At 40.6% G+C, this 18,321-nt stretch overlaps 1 protein-coding gene across 1 annotated transcript in view; it reads left to right on the top strand.

Annotated features, from left to right (window-relative positions):
- The window catches only part of MGAM (maltase-glucoamylase), a 242,917-nt gene that overhangs the window by 46,466 nt on the left and 178,130 nt on the right, over positions 1 to 18,321 (top strand). Inside the window, exons 11-14 of the mRNA XM_088452310.1 lie at positions 835 to 951; positions 2,220 to 2,333; positions 4,624 to 4,708; positions 14,366 to 14,483. Coding sequence (XP_088308436.1) covers positions 835 to 951; positions 2,220 to 2,333; positions 4,624 to 4,708; positions 14,366 to 14,483 — 434 coding nt within the window. The remainder of the gene's footprint in view (positions 1 to 834; positions 952 to 2,219; positions 2,334 to 4,623; positions 4,709 to 14,365; positions 14,484 to 18,321) is intronic.

Genomic DNA, 18,321 nt, shown 5'->3' with positions numbered 1-18,321 from the left:
GAAGGGTTAGGATATTTACCAGGCGCCATAAGGATCTTCATCTGCTGGGCTTACAGTAGGTCCAGCTGTATTTCATACCGATATATACTGCAGGGACCATTCTAGTGATTATTATACAATGCAGGGACCAATCTAGTGACAATTATACACTACATGGACATCTTAGTAACCAGTATCCACTACAGGGACACATACAATAGTTATGTGGCACCTATGTGTTTGGATGTGATTGCCGGCCAGGCAGTAAGTAGTGAATGCTGCCTGGATATTCTATTTGTGTTATAAACACAATCATGGGGACCTGGATAACTTTATGGCTTACAATCCAGCCATCAGGTACAGTATATGTTAGAGTGCACACTGGCAGCCCTCATTGCAGAAAAATGTACAGTACAACCCATGCACCCCAGGCCCAGAATGCCCCTTGTTGCCGTGCTGCTGATGAGAGTGCTGCTGCTGGTGGAAGAGGCTGGAGACAACCAGAATCATCCCTGGACAACAGTGCCAGAGCTCGTACGGAGCAGCTCCGGCAGGGGGCCAGAGGAGGGTGGGCATATTTGGTGGAGGAGAGGGGAGTATGGGGGCCCTGAGAGAGGGGGCCCTGGGGTTACTCACCCCTTGTGCCCACCATGGCAGCGCCTTGATAATGCAATGAGTGTTTCACATATGTTTCATTCTGAAGTTTGCAATGCAATTTATGCTTGTGCTCATAATTACAATAGTACATGTGTGTGTTTATGTTTGCGATGGTACATTTTATGTAATACTATAAAGGTTGACTTCACCTGACTTTAAAATTTAGATGTTATTAAATACTTTATTCTTTCCTTGCAGGATCCAGCTATTGCCACTACACCGCTAATAAATGGCCCTTATGAAGCATATGACAGAGGGCAAACACTAGGCGTTTGGGTAAATGAGTCAGATGGGAAAACCCCCATTGTTGGAGAGGTATGGTACTTTATTCCTATAATATAGGCAATTTAAATCCCCCTTGGCTAAAATCATTACTATTTACAGGATTATTATGTAGGGAAATGTCAAGCTACAGTGCAAAAGACATTCTTTCTACTTCTTTTTTTTAAGTTTATCCAGTATTGTTGCACTATTGTGCCTATTTCTTATGGGTTCCGGACTATAGACAGACAGTAATTAGTTAGACAATGTCTAGATAGACACCAGATGTTAGACAATTAATAGTTAGACAAGGATAAAAGTTCGACACAGACAAAAGTCAGACACACTAAAGTTAGACAAGTAAAAAGTTTGACAGGTACAAAAGATCGACAGGGTCAAAAACTCGACATGAAAAAGATCAAAACAAAAATGGTCGATAAATTTTTTTGTTGTTTTTTAGGATTAGGGTTAGGCACTTACTGGAGGGTTAGGGTTGGGCACTTACCCCCACGGTTAGGGTTAGGCACTTACCCAGACAGTTAGGGTTAGGCACCAGGAGGGAGGGTTAGGGTTAGACACTGAGGGGAGGGTTAGGGTTAGGGTGAAGATTAGGGCTAAAAAAACTAAAAAAAATAATTGTCTACCATTTTTGTGTCGACCATTTTCATGTGGAAACTTTGACCCTGTCGACCTTTTGTACCTTGCAACTTAACTACATAGTAGAACCTGACAATGCACACTGACACCTGGCCGTCATAGCTGCACAAATGATGATCACAGTGCTTCATGTGTGTCTAAGGGGGTAGTCTCTACCTCAAAAGCTATTAAGGACAAACAAACACATTATGTATAAATATAATATATAACATACACATATACAAATACTGTATGTACACATGCATCTCATGCTCATAGTGCAGTGATTCCCAAACTTTGAGTCACAGCGCCCTACAGTATCAGCATTTTTAACTGCACCCATAGGCCAATAGTTTCTTATCGAGAAATAGGTTAAGTTATGTGGTGGTGGACTGAGTTGCATTTCTGCTTGTCCACATAGTATACTGTATGATTGGCAGCCACCAGCACTGGCCATACTGTATATAACAGTGACCATAAATATCACATTGACCATAAATAACTTGATTTGGTCCTGGACCACCAGCCCTTGGCATCCCTGCAAGTGCTTGACGGCACCTCAGAATGTCATGGCAGGGGATAATGAATTAAGGAATATGGCGTGATGGTGAAGTGATCATTGAAAGAAATGAGGATGCAAATACAATATTTCAGGCATCAAATAATATAGATTTTTTATTGTACAGGTCTGGCCTGGAGAAACAGTATATCCTGATTATACTAATGATGCCTGTACAAAGTGGTGGGTTAATGAATGTCAGGAATTTTACAAACTAGTGAAGTATGATGGCATATGGATTGTAAGTAAAATAATAAATGTGTACAATTATTTTAATTTGAAAGTTACAAATAATTAGATTTGCAGCAAAATCTGCCGGTATTTGCAACATTGTAGTCTTTAGTGTGTCAGTGTAGTGTGCCTGAATCAGACCCAGATGCTATTTGCGGCCGCTCTCTTTCAAAAAGGGGCCGTCCATGTAAAAAATGCGCTCGCTCTTTGCGGTGTCTTAATGGGCGAGAGATTATTGCGCTCGCAACTGTTTAAAGACGCCCCCTTGCCACTCGCAACAAACGTCATCACTGGGAAATGTAGGGTTAATCGGGACCTTCGGGAGCCATTGGAGCTGCTCGCAGCACTTAAGGCAGACCTAGGCTCCCACAAGCAGTGCGAGCAGATCATAGAAAAATCATCCAAGTCACATGTTCAATGACGCTACTTTGCTAATTATGCACACCCATTAAACTCTGTTCTGACGGTTGGGCACACCTGTGTTCGCAACACCACTCCCCTGTTCCCAAGCAGCTTCCCCTGTTACCATCCACAAATGGTGCTATCTGTAACTCAAAGTAGCAGCCAGGCTGTGTACTACGAGCGGACGATTTCACATCGCAGACGCTTGTTTGCGCACGTGCACTGCGACTTATAAGCATGCGCAGTTGTGCGACCATTGCTCAGAGCAAGTGCAGCTTAGCATCCGGGTCTGAATCAGGTTCACAGTACTTTGCAAGTGACTATTATTTATTAATTATATTATATATTACTTATTACTTACATGACCTCCGAAGACTCAGAGGTGGAACTCCAACCAAAGTGTTATCAGAGCCACTGAACTAACTCTGGGCCTGATTCTGACCCACTCGCGAGCGCTGAGCCCTCGCAAGCGGGTCGATGGTGCCCAAGTGCGCATGTGCACGATGGAGGGGAAGCCGTCGCTCGGGGTCTCGCACCAAAGGGGGCTGGCTGTCGATGGTGAGTGACAGCACGCCCCCTTTGGTGGGCGTGCTGGGGGTGAGGCTGCCCAGACGGAGGCGTTCCCATGGAAAGCAGCAATATGATGTTACTGTGCACCTAGATAAAACCATGCTGCAATGCACGTGGGATATATGTAAAATCTGTAGAGAGATTTAAATTTTGGAAGGGTGGGTCCAAACTGAAATCTAAATTGCAGTGTACAGTAGAAATTAAGCTGTCCAACATTTGTGGGCTACATGCAATAGCAGCCATTATTTATCCCACATGCAAGAAAATGTATATTTTGCACCCTGAGGGGAGTCCCCATCCAAAGTTGTTCTGACCCAGTTCTGGTGCTGCTGTCTGGGGACAATTCTGCTTGTCTCCAGCCTCCACCACTAGCAGCATCTCTTCCAACAGCAGTTGCCATGCTGCACTGCTGCTGCCTAATAGAGGTGCAGGGGGAGGAGAAACACACATGGCATGGCCAGGGCCGGTGCTAATAAGAGGGGGAGGGCCCCCTGTCTTAAGTGCCCCAAGCCCCCAAAGGCTTAATCCAGGTCTGTTTGCACCCCTTGCATTGCTACATGGTTTGTCCAGTTACTTGTTCTTTCTTGCTTTATTCCGAAACCAGAATCAGGCCCATACACTGTAGATCTAACTTAGGGCCTGATTCAGAGCCGGACGCTATTTGGGTTCGCTCGTTCAGAAAAAGGGGCCGGCTATTTAAATTGAGCGCTCGCTCTTTGCGGTCTGTTGAAGCCTCTATGTCTGAGGAAGCGAACGAAACATGCGCTCGCTATTTTGTAAAGACGCCCCCTGGCCGCTCGCATCATACGTCATCTCCGCTATTTATTTGATTAATTGAGTACATCGAAAGGCGTATGAACTGCTCGCAGTGCTTTTGGTAGGATGTTCCTACCGCAATCATGCGAACAGTTCAGGCTAAGAGACAACCAAGTGACGTGATCGATGACGCTGCTTTGTTAATTATGCACACCCTTAAAACGCCCGTTTTGACCGTTTGGCACGCCTGCGTTCGGGTCACCACTCCCCGTTTTCAAGCACCTTCCCCTGTTACCACCCACAAACGCCTCATCCTGTCACTCAAATTAGCAGGCACTCGCTATTTTGCGAGCGCTCGATTTCCGAGCTCAATGACTGGTTGACGCATGCACATTATGACCCATACGCATGCGCAGATGTGTGAACATCGCTCGGAGTGACCGAGCGGCCACTTACGAGCGGCTCTGAATCAGGCCCTTAGTTTCATACTTGCATAGAGATATCTCTCTTGTTTACTACTGAGAAGTTTCCTAGAGTGTCTTAAAAGTCACTATTGTTATATTTTTTAACAGGATATGAATGAAGTTTCCAACTTTGTGAAAGGTTCAAAGAAAGGCTGTGCTGTTAACAATTTAAACTATCCTCCTTATACACCCGGTAAGACAATGTAAAATAATAGAAGAAACAAATAATTATAATAAAAATAATTAAATTATTAAAATGATAAGACAATTACAAATTAGTTTTATTGATAAATCTTCATATCCATGGTAATCCTGTGTATGAAATAACTTAATTAAATGTCTTAAACAAGTCTTTTCTGTCTTTTATTAACATGTGATAGCTGTAGACCCTTAATTACTCCTAGGGTTGCTGTAGATTTTTCTGTAGGCATGTATGGAATCCTTATTAGCATTATTAAATTGAAATGCTAATGATTTATTTTGCCTTTAGTAACTTCTAATTTCTTTGTTAATCTTTTTTATGAAATCTAGGTATTTCATAAATTCTCTGTGTTTTTCAAATTCATTTACTATCTGTTTATCATCCATTATGCATTTTATAGTCACAAGCAAATTTAAGCATTATTTTATTTTTATTGATATGAAGTAAAGGAAGAGTGTAACCTTTATACAGCTCTATTCATAAAGGTTTGCTATGTCAATGTGAAATCTTTACACATCTCTCGCCTCTCTTCGTGGCGAGAATCTTTTCTTTTTATCTGGACATTCTCAGATACTCACCCCACCTGCAATCCAAGGCAGTTAAGCTGGTCCCTAGTGATGGTGCCAATCCCAGAGGAAAGACAGTAATCACGATTCGGCGCAATCCATAATCATCATTGAACATGCACAGCAGGAAAACAGGTTTTCCTCTCATGTCTCCCTGTCCCCTCTGTGAGTCTGGGTCAGTTCTGCACATCAGGCAGCTCCGAGCAGACCCGGTTCTGCGCAGTAAAAACACTTTACTCACTACTTGATTTGAGGCTGTCTGATGCTAGCTGCAGACCCGTGATCTTCTCTCCCTGCTCTAGTGATGTGCGGTGATGTCAATGGCTGGGGAGGCACACATGTATGAAAACACAGTTTAATATCAAAACTCTGGAGCATGACAGGGAGTATGATAGAGGAGGCAGTATGATAGGGGAGGCTTTGCCTTCCCTACCTACCCTCACCGCACATCCCTGCCCTGCTCAAACTTGCTGGCCTCAAAAATGCTTTCTGAGCCATCTCTGCCATGCCCGTCTCAGCTAGCATTATTTTGCCAGTGGGGCACCCTCATCCACACTGACATGCAGTTAACCAGGCTACATTTTAACCGCACAGCTTGTTGTGTTAGACAAGTGATCCATGTTCCATATGTTCAATTTGCAATCTTTGCAGAATACAAAAGGGCACTAGTATACTTGTCAGTAGAGATTAATATAAGTGGCCATGGGGCAGAGTGTGCTGCACAGAAGATGGAGGAGAGAATGGTAATGGTGGAAAGGAATCTGGAAGATAGCACTCTTAACTACTTTTATCCCCCAACAGGGGCTAATTATACCATCCACAGAGGGCCTAATGATGTGGAAAAGAGAAACAGAAAGCTGACCTTTCCATTCTTTTCTTCTTTGCTTGCTCCATACTACTGTAGGAGGAAGTGATATTTGCACTAATTAGGGGCCATCGCTGTAGAAATCTGAGCTCTATCCACGGTCGGTAACCCACTCTCTTAATTAATGAAAGCAGTGAAAAGCCCTTTATTACAGAGGACGAGTGATAAAGGGCTTTTCACTGCATTATGAATTGATTCCATAGTAAGAAGAAACTCTGGAGACTGCATAATAGTCTTATGGAATGCAGCACACTATTTATACCTGAACACTAGTAGCATGAACTATAATGACATTGCAGAAAATAGGTTTAGAAAGTGCATTAGGCCTAAAACAGACATTTAACATAACACCATTCCACCTGGTGTGTTCTGCTCTCTGTAGAAAAATGGGTAGTTCTTAAATTTGTAAGATATTGTGTGGGTACCAGGAATGAAAAATTATATATAGAGTACACTGTGTTTAATAAGTGAAATAACGGTACTTGTGTACTTTACGGACTCATTGCAGAGAGAACCCAAGTGTCCTACACTCATTATTATTATCAACTAGCTGGAGTACCCGGCATTGCCCAGGAGTTTAAGAATGTTTTTTTACACATCATCCTCCAACCAACCTCTCCTTAGGCAGGCCTCACAAAAAGTGAGACAAACTTCCCCATCAACAGACCTAAGGTCTTTGAAGGAAGTAGGACCTGTAACGGTGAAAAGCAAACTTCGGAGATAGAAGCATTCAAAATATGTAGGATGTACAGTGCAAACACAGCCAAGAGCTTCTGTTGCTCTTATACCAGGATGACCATCTACAGAGACTCCGTTTTCTGCACAGAAAAACTTTGGGAGAAGCATTCCATGTGTAATATTTTGGCAGCTCACAGTACAGCAGGGTCCTTGCAAAGTCATCATTTTTACACAGTTGGAAGAAAAAAAAAAGTGAATGTTGTTGCTGGCAAAGCCTGCTAATGCTCTCTTCAATAATAAACATTAAGATCATGTAGAGTAGAGAAGATAGAAAAGAAAAAATAGTAGATAAGCTAAATCCTTTTATAATTCCGTACCTGACCTGTAGAGGGCAAATGCTATGCAAAAATTGTGGTTTTTCGTTAATTAAAAATTAACAGTAATTAATTTAGATTTAACATTTTTTAGTTGTCTCTGCCGTGTTTTAATACGCTCGTATGTAAAATTTCATGATTGTGGCTTGTAAACTGTGGATTTGTATAGAAAGACAGAAGGACAAATTTTTGCTTTTATATTGTAGATTATGGTAATGTCTAAATACCCTTCATAAAGAGGACCCAGACATAATCAGCCAGTGTGGAGCATCATTCCCAGTGTCCAGCGTCATTCCCTATCATCCAAGTGGGCATAGAGGGGGAATATAACCTTGTGGCGAGCGTAACGAGCCACCTAGCCCAAAGCATGGCGAGCGTAGCAAGACCGCGAGGGGACAACTTTCTTCTTTAGGTGGGGACAACTTTCGGTACTTGTGAACTTAAAATACACAAGTACCATTTAAAACATTCATTGGGTTCTCTCTGCAATGAGTCCGAAAAGTACACAAATACCGAAATAACATTCATTTTGTAATATGCTCACCAAATCATGTAGGGAATTGTGCCTATACCCTCCAGTGGTTAGAGTTTGTGATGTTGTCTCTTAGCATTCCAGTTGTATGGTATTCAGTTGGTTAAAGGAATACAATAGAATTTGATCCCAATACAGATTAAACCCTGCAATGGTCTTAATGTGTCTTTTTCCAAGTGACTAAGGCCATTCTTCTGTACTTGGCCATGCCTTACACTACCAACAGGAGTTGTTGTAAGTCTTGGTTGCCCTCGATAGATATATTCGGAGTAGACGTACTTCGCTTTCAAACTGGTCAAAAGAGTTCTCTGTTGTAAACAGTGGCCCCACTAGGATACAAATCAATAGTCCATACTCACCCTTTATCTGACGTTTGTTCGCTTTGGACATCAATTTGAAACCCAATGTCCTTTGGTGACTTTAAAGGACAATGTAAGGATACCCCCATAGCATGTGAGCAGGAATTGCACACTGTGTTTTGAGTCTATGCAGAACTCCCTTATTTTTGAAAGAAGCACCATTTGGTGTTCTCTAAAAAGTTATTATTTATTGGTTTAATTCAATTATTTCTTTACAATGTTAAAAAAATCCTAAATTGCTGATTAAACAGGAAAGTATACACCAAATTCAAAATAAAAATGCCAAATGAAAATAAAAGTGTAGAGAAAGTCAATTTGTATAAAAGAGCCATTAGTAACATTTACTATATATAGAAGTTTGTTTGTATGTAAAGCTATTAGGTCACATAATGGCAATGCCACAATACAACAAAGCTACAGAGCGGCATGTCTTATATATAAAATGAATTGTTCTGTTTGTTTGTCTGTCCGGTTATGCATTCGGACACCACTGCATCAACTGGGATGAAAACAACGTGAGGTGGACCAGTTTGATCCTGGCCAGATGCTCGATCCCTCTTATCAGGTCTGGCAGCGCTGGCCTCCTGTGAAGATTGTGTTTCCAAACCGGATCATTCAGCGCCTGCTGCTGTGATCTTCTTGTGGATGGCAGGTAATTTAAAGGGCCAGGTGTTCTTAGTATGAAGTGTCCTGTTTGAAGTCCTTACCCAATATAAAGACAACTCTGAGCACTATTCAGTGCCAGAGTATAGGCTCCCTAACCTTATTCCAGCGTTCCTTACCTGTGATACTACCACTTGTTTCTGACCTTGGCTTTTCCATGACCTGACTCTGTCTGCTTGGTATTTCGGTTTGACTCTTGGCTATCCACCGTGACCTGCATATGTCTGCTCCCTGGCGCTGTCTTGTCCGTTTGGTTTTGAACCAGCTTGTCGACTTCATTGTTGTTTTCATTGTACTCTACTCTTGCCCAGAGAACACCAGCACCTGTATTAGGGAACCTAGTCTAAGAGCGGTGACCTGTGTGCCCAACGCAGTTAAGTCCAAACCTCCTTGTGGGGGTCCCTGGTGAATACTGCCAGCATGTTAGACTCCATGCCTCAGTACTAGCTCTCGCCAAACCCAAAATATGGGCCAGCATTCTTTACTTATCTGAGAGTTGTGAAAAGTGATAACATTGGATCCCAAAAGACATACAGTACTAGGGGGTTGAGGTCCCAGTCGGACCTCCTGTTGCTGTACGCTGGGCAGAACTTTGACCTAGGGAGGCTGTTCTGGGCCTTCTACTGGATGGATTTGGATTAAAACTTCACAGAGGGGTGGCAATTGGTATGGGATACCTAATGGAGTGGTTGAGATCTCATTTGGACCTTATGGTGGAATGCCCCGGGCAGAACTTTGACCCAAGGAACCTGTTCTGGGTCTTCCACTGGATGGATTTGGATGTTCCTGGCCTTCCACTGGATGGATTGGATTGGTAACATTGGATCCAAGAAGACATACAAGGGGGTTGAGGTTCCGGTCGGATCTCCCTTTGGTGTACACTAGGCAGAACTTTGACCCAGGGAGCCTGTTCTGGGCCTTCCACTGGATTGGTTTGAATGAAAACTTCACAGAGGGGTGGTAATTGGTCTGGGATGCCTAATGGAGTGGTTGGGGTCCCGGTCGAACCTTACTGTGTAGTGCACCAGGCAGAACTTTGACCCAGGGAGGAAATTCCAAACTGGGGAGTCTGTTCTGAGCCTTCTATTGGATGGATTTGGATGAAAACTTTACAGTGGGGTAACATTGAATCCCAGAAGACATTATAGGGGGTTGAAGTCCCGGTCAGACCTCCCATTGGTGTACACTTGGCAGAACTTTTACAAGGGGAGCCTGTTTTCGGCCTTCCAATAAATGGATTTGAATGAAAACTTCACAGAGGGATGGCACTTGGTCTGGGATACATAATAGAGTGGTTGGAGTCCCAGTTGGTCCTCACGGAAGACTGCGCCGACCACCGGGCAAAAATTTGACTCAAGGAGCCTGTTCTGGGCCTTCCACTGGCTGGATTTGGACAACATCACATAATAATACTTAATAACGATGATTTAAACTTGGGCAATGCCGGGTACTTCAGCTACAGTAGTTTACATATATATCTTTACTAGTCACATACAGGAGTTTGACAGAAGTTATCACATTTGCTTTAAACCATATATTACACATAGTTATCTTTCATACAATGTTTGCATATTTACTTGCTCCCAACTCAGAATAAGCCCGCAATCATCTTAATGAGTCTTTTTCTCCTGTGTTTGGCCATGCCCCCACACTAGCAACAGAGGCTTCTGGATTTCTCAGTTGCCTTGGATAGATTAATTTGAAATAGACCTACACTGATTCCAAACTGATCAAAAGAGTAATATATAGAAGTTCAAATTATTCAACAACAAAGCACGGAACAACAACAAAGACATATTTCATAACTGAGTGAGGCTGGGTCGTTGACTTTTAAAAGATACTAAAATACATATTTATGAAAGTGTATATCTATATCTTCTTAGTCACTACCTAACTACACAATCTAATAATACAGCACAGAGTTTATAGCTGAATTCTTCTTTTATCCTAATGTGCGGTCGTTTTTGCCAAAGTAGGCAACTTACATTTTTTTTCTAGCAATTTATCATTAGGGGGGGTGTCCAAAGGGTTCTGAAGAAATCCCCACATATTTAGCAAAAAATAGGGATTTTGCATTTTTTTTCTGCTGGTCTGGGATGGAGAAAACTTTAATCCATTTTTTTTTCGCCTGTTGACGTTTTCGCCTGTTTTTGGTGAAAATGTAGCCTACTTTTTTGGTGAAAATTGGACGTTTTCGCCAAAGGCGGAAAAAAACGGCCATTTTTGCCGCTAATTGAATACGGCCGTAAGGGGTAAATTTACTTGTGAGAGTTTTTAGAATTGGAGATGTTTCCCATAGTAACCAATCAGATTCTAGCTGTTAACCTCTAGTAGGTGCTAATTAGATGTTAAGTAGAATCTGATTGGTTGCAATGGGCAACATCTCCACTTAAAAAAACTATACCCCTAGGTGTATTATAACACAAATGGTAATTTATGAAACAGTTAAAAAAACAGTTGAATAAACGTTGAACAACATCTGCAACCAGGTAAAATAAAAATGCCACAATTTTACAAATGTACTGTTTGAACATGCCTAGAACTAAGTGAGGCACAAACAAACTCCTTAGAGCTATGTGTGCAAATGCTAAGAGCTAAAGAGATAAAATATCAGAGCTAATAGCAATAGGGACTAGAGATGATCTGGATATTGTAGCTATTACGGAGCAATGTATGTGAAAAACAACATAAGAACTACTTCAATACAAAATATTGCAGAAAAAAACTGAGGCCCTTTGGGTGACCATAGAAACAGGTGAGAAGGACATTATTTGCACTGGGGTGATGTTCAGACCACCAGGCCAGGGGGAGGAACTGGACAGGAATCTTTTGTAAGACATCACTAAAATGACTTTAAAAGGAGAGGTAATAATAATGAGAGACTTTAATCTACCAGATGTAAATTGGGAGGGTTCTTTTGCATGTTCCATTAGAAGTGGGGACTTCCTAAATGCCTTGCTGGGAGCAGCCCTCAAGCAGCATACTAGACATCATACTCACAAATGGTAATAGGATATCAGATGTAAGTGTTGGAGAAAACCTTTGATCCAGGTACCATGGTTTAGTACAAAGACAGGGTCTGACTCATGCCGCACAAAAACAAAGGTGTTAGATTTTAGGAATGCTGATTTTGCAGAGATGGGAAGATGTGTAAGCAATTCATTGGCAGATTGGAGGAACTTGGAAGGAGTGCAGGTGAGGTGGGAAAAATTAAAAAGTGCAATACTGAAAGCAACAGATCTTAGTATAAAAAGGGTTATGAAAGGCACATGGAAAAGGAAGCCAGTGTGGTTCACAAAAGAAGTATCTTTATTTTGTGAAAGCAAAAAAGAGGCATTTAGGAAATATAAGCAGACTCAGAACAATGAAGACAAAGAGGTATATCTTGTCAGACGGAAGGAAGCCAAGAAAGTGATCAGATGTGCAAAGGCACAGGCTGAATAAATAATGACCCAGTCTGTAAGTAAAGGGGCCAAAACTTTTTTAAAGTATATAAATGAAAGAAGAAAATCAAATGTTGGAATAATAAGAATGAAGACAGACAATGAGGGTCTTGTGGAGGGAGACAAGGCCATAGCAGATCATCTAAATGGTTATTTTTTCTCTGTGTTCATTACAGTAGGAGAGGGAAAGGGGCCACAATTATTACGTTTCAAGGATATACACGAGGTAGATACAAGTATACTTACAGAGCTCCTAATAGAACTGACAAAACTGAAAGTGGTTAAATCAATGGGGTCAGATGGGATACATCCAAGGATACTAAAAGAGATTAAAGGGGTGCTGGTAACACCATTAACCAAATTATTCAACCAGTCTCTAGCTACAGGAGTAATTCCAGATGACTGAAAAAGAGCAAACATTGTCCCACTGCACAAAAGTGGAAGCAAGGAAAAGGCAAGCAACTACCGACCAGTGAGCCTTACTTAAGTATTAGGGAAAGTAATGGAATCACTATTAAAAGAAAGACTTGTGGAACATCTCAAATCCAACAAGATCCCAATCAGCATGGGTTTACTAGGGAGAGATCATGCCAAACAAATCTAATTGATTTTTTTTGACTGGGTGACTAAAGTAATAGATCAAGGGGGGGCGTAGATGTAGCTTATCTACTGTAGACTTTAGTAAGGCTTTTGATATGGTCCAAGCATCGCAGACTGATAAATAAACTTTAAAACTTGGGACTGGATTCTAAGATGGTTAAATGGATAAGAACTTGGTTGCAGAATAGGAAACAGAGAGTTGTAGTAAATGGAGTGCAGTCTCTGGAGGGAATTATGACAAGTGGTGTACTCTGAGGTTCTGTACTTGGACCAGTGCTGATTAATATCTTTGTTGGTGACATTGCAAGTGGTATTAAAGGGAAAGTTTCCTTTTTTGCAGATGACACAAAAATATGCAACAGGGTAGACACACCTGGAGGGGTAAGACAAATGATGGAGGATCTAGTTAGACTAGAGGAATGGCCAAGAATATGGCAACTACAGTTTAATGCTAACAAAAATGCTAAATTATGCACTTTGGTCTCAAGAACCCAAAAGCTAAATATTGTATTGAGGTACTCCAATGGAAACTACAGATGAGGAAAGGGATCTAGGATTCACTATTTCAGGTGACTTAAAGGCAGGTAAGCATTGTAACAAAGCAATGAGAAAGGCAAGTTAGATGCTCGGTTACATAAGGAGCGGAATCATTAGCAGGAAGAAAGAACTAATAATGCCCCTGCATAGGTCATTGGTACAGCCTCATCTTGAAAACTGTGTTCAGTTCTGGACGCCACATCTCAAGGATATAAATACATTAGAGACTGTACAAAGAAGGGCAACTAAAATTGTGCATGGCCTAGATCACAGAAAATACTAAAATATTTCAATATGTATAGTCTGGAGCAGAGAAAGGAAAGAGGTGACATGATAGAAACTATCAAATATATCATGAGTTTTAACACAGTGCAAGAGGGAGACATTCTTCAAAAAAAGAGAAGTACTATAACATGAGGACATGCACTGAAACTGGAGGGAGGTAGATTCAAAGGAAATATGAGGAAAATAACTTCACAGAAAGGGTAGTAGATATGTGGAATAGCCTCCCATTAGAGGTGGTAGAGGTTAAGACAGTAGAACAATTTAAACATGCTTGGGATAGGCATAAGAATATTCTTACAAAGAACTGAAGATCACATAGGGTTGAGGTTACCAAAAGGTAAAAAAGGGCAGACTAGATGGGCCAAGTGGTTCTAATCTGCCATCAAATGCCATGTTTCTATGTTTCTATCTTATCATCCCACTTTATTTTCTTAAATTGATATCTATTTGTAAGCCTAGCAAGCAAAATAGAAACTAGGCACTAATTATCATGTCACCTCCAAACTGTTTCCAAAATATTTGTAATAGTGCTTGTAAAGGTTAATGGCAGAGTTTGTCTGCAGCTTGTCTTATTGATCACTGTGATGTTCATTTAACAGCCTTAGTGAAAGCTGCAGGGGAACATATCAAAGAATTAACACATTTATAATTCAGTCGTCTAAGAAAAGAATATTTGTGAGATTTAGAACAATAAAAATGTTCCTAAATAGTTGTACATTAAATATATATTTATCTTCTTTCTAAAGCAATTATGGATCGAGTAATGTATTCCAAGACCCTCTGCATGGATGCTGAACAAACTTGGGGATCCCATTACGACGTCCATAGTTTGTATGGATATTCAATGTGTCTTTCTACAGATGAGTAAGAATTTGTTTTAATTTAAGTCTGAAATGTACAGTATAAAACGTTTACATTGTAGATGAATAATGCGGCATTACACTAAAATATTCCATCTTTCAGAGATTGCTATGCATAATAAAAAGAAGTGTTTTGAAAGCTAAAAGATCCAAAATAGTTTGACCACTTTGGAATGTATAGGTGATACTACATTTTGATTAGTTCAGCATAGCAATATGGATCCGTATATCCATATATGATTTTCTTTTGAACATTTATAGAAAATAAATTACTAGTAAACCTTAACTATAACATGATACATTTATATTATCTTTGAAGTAACTAATAATGTATTTTCTTCTGTGCAGTAACTTTTCCTGTTTTTACTCATGTCAAGTCTTGTTTGCCTTATACTATGTCCAGTTTCCTGCTCAACTTTCTCCTATTAATTAACACTAATTTACTTCACCTTATGGTGCTGTAAATGAATTCATGCTTGCTATGCTTATACAACCTTTAGGCTATCATTGTAACTTTATTGGGGAAATGATGTGTATGCAGGTGTTGATATTGCAGAGTTATAAAGGCACACACCAGCGGATTACTCAAACAATGAGTAGCCCATTTACAGTACTTCACAAGTGGTATTGGTTTATTGAAGTGATGATATTGAAATGGACATCTATATACCCCTGCCTGTACCTTCTAAAATCCTACCTATAAACCTCTAAGGATGACGCTAAATTGTGTACACAGTCATACAGTAAATAAAAGACTCCAGACTTGGAACGTGTGGTTCCGAAGCACAAAGTATTATTCAAGTAAAAAGTACAGTCAGTTACACACTATTGATCCATACACAATTAGACGCAAAGGAATTATACAGACCCGCTGTACAGTATACATATGCAGCGCTTTCTGGTCCAGATGTAAGGCATCAGCAAGAAACCCCGTCATCATTCAGCATTCAGCAAGAAGACTAAAGACCCAGTGTTTGAGCACACATATTTATACCCCCCCAGAATAGACAGGACAATAGAGAAGTTTCTTGCTTATGCCATTGGTTCCCATGAGGGAACCATCTGTTACAGAGCGTTTAACAGGCTGGTTCAAATAGACTCAACCCAGCCTCCAACAACTGGGGGTCTCTGCCCTCCCGCCCCATGCAATCATCCTAACAGTTGTTCATATAATATACATTTTGTTGCTTGAAGTCTCTGCGGTCCATAAGTTGAGAATGCATGATGCGATCTCCACACCGATAATACCGGAATTCTGTTGAAAGAGTACGCATCAGTACGAACCCAAACACGGCTTTCTAGGCATGTATAAAACCTTAGTTATCAAATATCTTTATTTCACAGCATTTATACTAACTGGACCAACTTAAATCTTATACTTTAAAGCTTATTAAACCTTTTATGTTGATATGTAATGTGTGAGTATGCAAGGTGTGATGTAAAGACGCTAGTTAACTTGGGGCAGATGCGTGCGCATGAAGCTAACAACCAGTGTTTTCATACAGGATCTTATGCATTCGCTAATATGCGATTAGTTACCAACACAATTGTGCGTATTAATGTGTGTATGAGGAATGGTGCACTTAAATCTCACTTACTAAGTGAACATGTAGCACTGTGAAATGCTGAGCCTGATAGTTCCACATGCCCCCTCTCTCAGCAGCCCCCACCTTTCCCAGGCTCAAAATAAAAACTCTTTATTCTCCCAGACTCTTGTGTGGATGCAAATTAACTCAGCTACAAAACCCAAACCTTAGATAACACTCTAGGCTTTGAAGTTATTTCATTAGAGGATGCTTGCTAATGTATGGTGTGTATTCGAGCCGGGCCACCTGGAGTGAGAGCAGACTTTATCCAGGAAGCTTATCTACACATGCTAGTTGTCACGTGACCATTTGCTCTGTTCAGCTAATGCAATCCAATTTTGACATACTGTAAAGCCATTTCTGAAGTCATGAAATGGGCTTTTGGTGAATCGCCGTAACTTATGGCGATGGTCACGGATGCAATCGCATGATGCTAATAGTATTATCGCCACATGTACTAAAATGTGTTTATCTAAAATGGCGCTTAGGCGGCCATTTCGCGAAATGGTGTCACTGCGATTCAATTTTAAACTGATCTTGTCTCAGCCAATAGTCCAGTTTCGACAGAAGTATAGTAGGTACAGCTGTACTCACTGTTACATGTACACTGGTAATGTAGCGGAGCTTGAGCACGCAAGGCAAACGCTGCATCTAATGGCTTACTGTGAATGCTGGTCCTGTATATGTTGGGATTATGACACACGATACACTTTTATTGACACATATTAAAGCTGGTTAAGTGCTAATTATGCCCTATTCATGGACTGGCCACACTCACTCTGAAATCAAGCATTTGGAAACTGGTCTCTAGAAATTCTTTGTTTGCAGGGATCTGGGCAGCATTAAATACAGGTATTAACCAAGTCTCTCATAGGTACAAAGTAGGAGACTTCTGTCTCCCACCATGTCACTCTACATAGTAAAGTCAAGATAGCCCCTGCACATAAATAGTAGTGATCATGGTGGCCATCTTAGGGCAGGGCATGAAGCCTCCCTGGAGGGACAGGAACACTGGAGTCTGTACAGTAGCACAATTCACTTTCAGTACTTTTATCATCACTTTCCCTTTCCATATTTTATTTAAGACATGGAGCTTTTTGTAATTGCCTGCAGGATGTAGGTACAGCACTGATCCGGTGGTACTGTAATAATTTAAAAGGTAAAAACAGGGTGCTTTTGCCTTTTAATTAATTAACACTTTAAAAATATGGGCTCACTCACCAGAATAGCGCCCAAGTCTGCATCTTGCAGGCTATTACATTGGAATCCTTTATAATAGAGTACTTATCCCTGAAAACTTATATCTTTACATTTATACTTCTTTTTCTTCTGATTTTTCATTTCACACATCATAATAAATAATACCTGTTTCCATGACATACTTTAAGAAATAATATTAAATGTGTGAAACTCTTGAACTGTGTTTCATAAATAAATAAACTATAGTTATTATAGTATCACTAAGCTGGCTATTGTCACCGTTTAGTCTGCAGACATATACAGTGTATGACTAAGGCTAATTGAAGATGTATTCTATGACTATAAATAGTGCAACCATATATACTTGCAAAGGTGGCTTTGTAACAAACCAAGTGAATCAAAATATGTTTATAATAATTTCAAAATTAAGTTTTGTCTACAATTATACAGAAATTGTGTTCAAGACAGGTTTTCTTTTACCGGATTTCTGCAAACTAATTTTTATCAGGCCAACAATATACTGTTGGGATTTTGCAATACATAATAAGGTGGTGGGAGATTGGGCCAGAGCAGTGGCTGGTTAGTCCCATGTCAGCCTCCTAAATATAACACTCATAAATTAAACATGGCAAGTGCTCCTAAGTTCACAGTGTTAGTATTTGTCCTTTGTTACAGAAAGGGCAGCAGTAGTTATAAGGAAGACCAAAGTAATTTAATGTGTCTAGTAGAATTTAAACTATTAGGTGGTGTAAGAATACATTTAGGAGCATGGGTTAAAAATTGAAGGGGTGTCCCTTTTTATTGTCTGAATTGTGTAGTCCTATTAGAGTGAAGTTTTGGGGCTGAGTTGCTGGTTGATAATAGTGATTCATGGCTGGGAAGGCTCTTGCCTTTTTATAAGTTCCCACCCCCACTTGGTTATTGTAATTATGAGATCTGGTGGGTCTTCTTTGTATCATTGGCTGGGAGGTTGAGCTGTTGGTGATGGGCTGGCAGTTGGTGCCCATCTTGGCCTTTTATTCAATTATATGGGCATGATAACGATACTGTTTGTAG

Source organism: Taudactylus pleione, unplaced genomic scaffold (genome assembly GCF_031769625.1).
Source record: "Taudactylus pleione unplaced genomic scaffold, aTauple2 ptg000037l, whole genome shotgun sequence".
NCBI classification, from domain to species: Eukaryota; Metazoa; Chordata; class Amphibia; order Anura; family Myobatrachidae; genus Taudactylus; species Taudactylus pleione.
The sequence above is the reverse complement of the archived record's forward strand: the minus strand, read 5'-3'. Positions and strand labels throughout refer to the sequence as shown.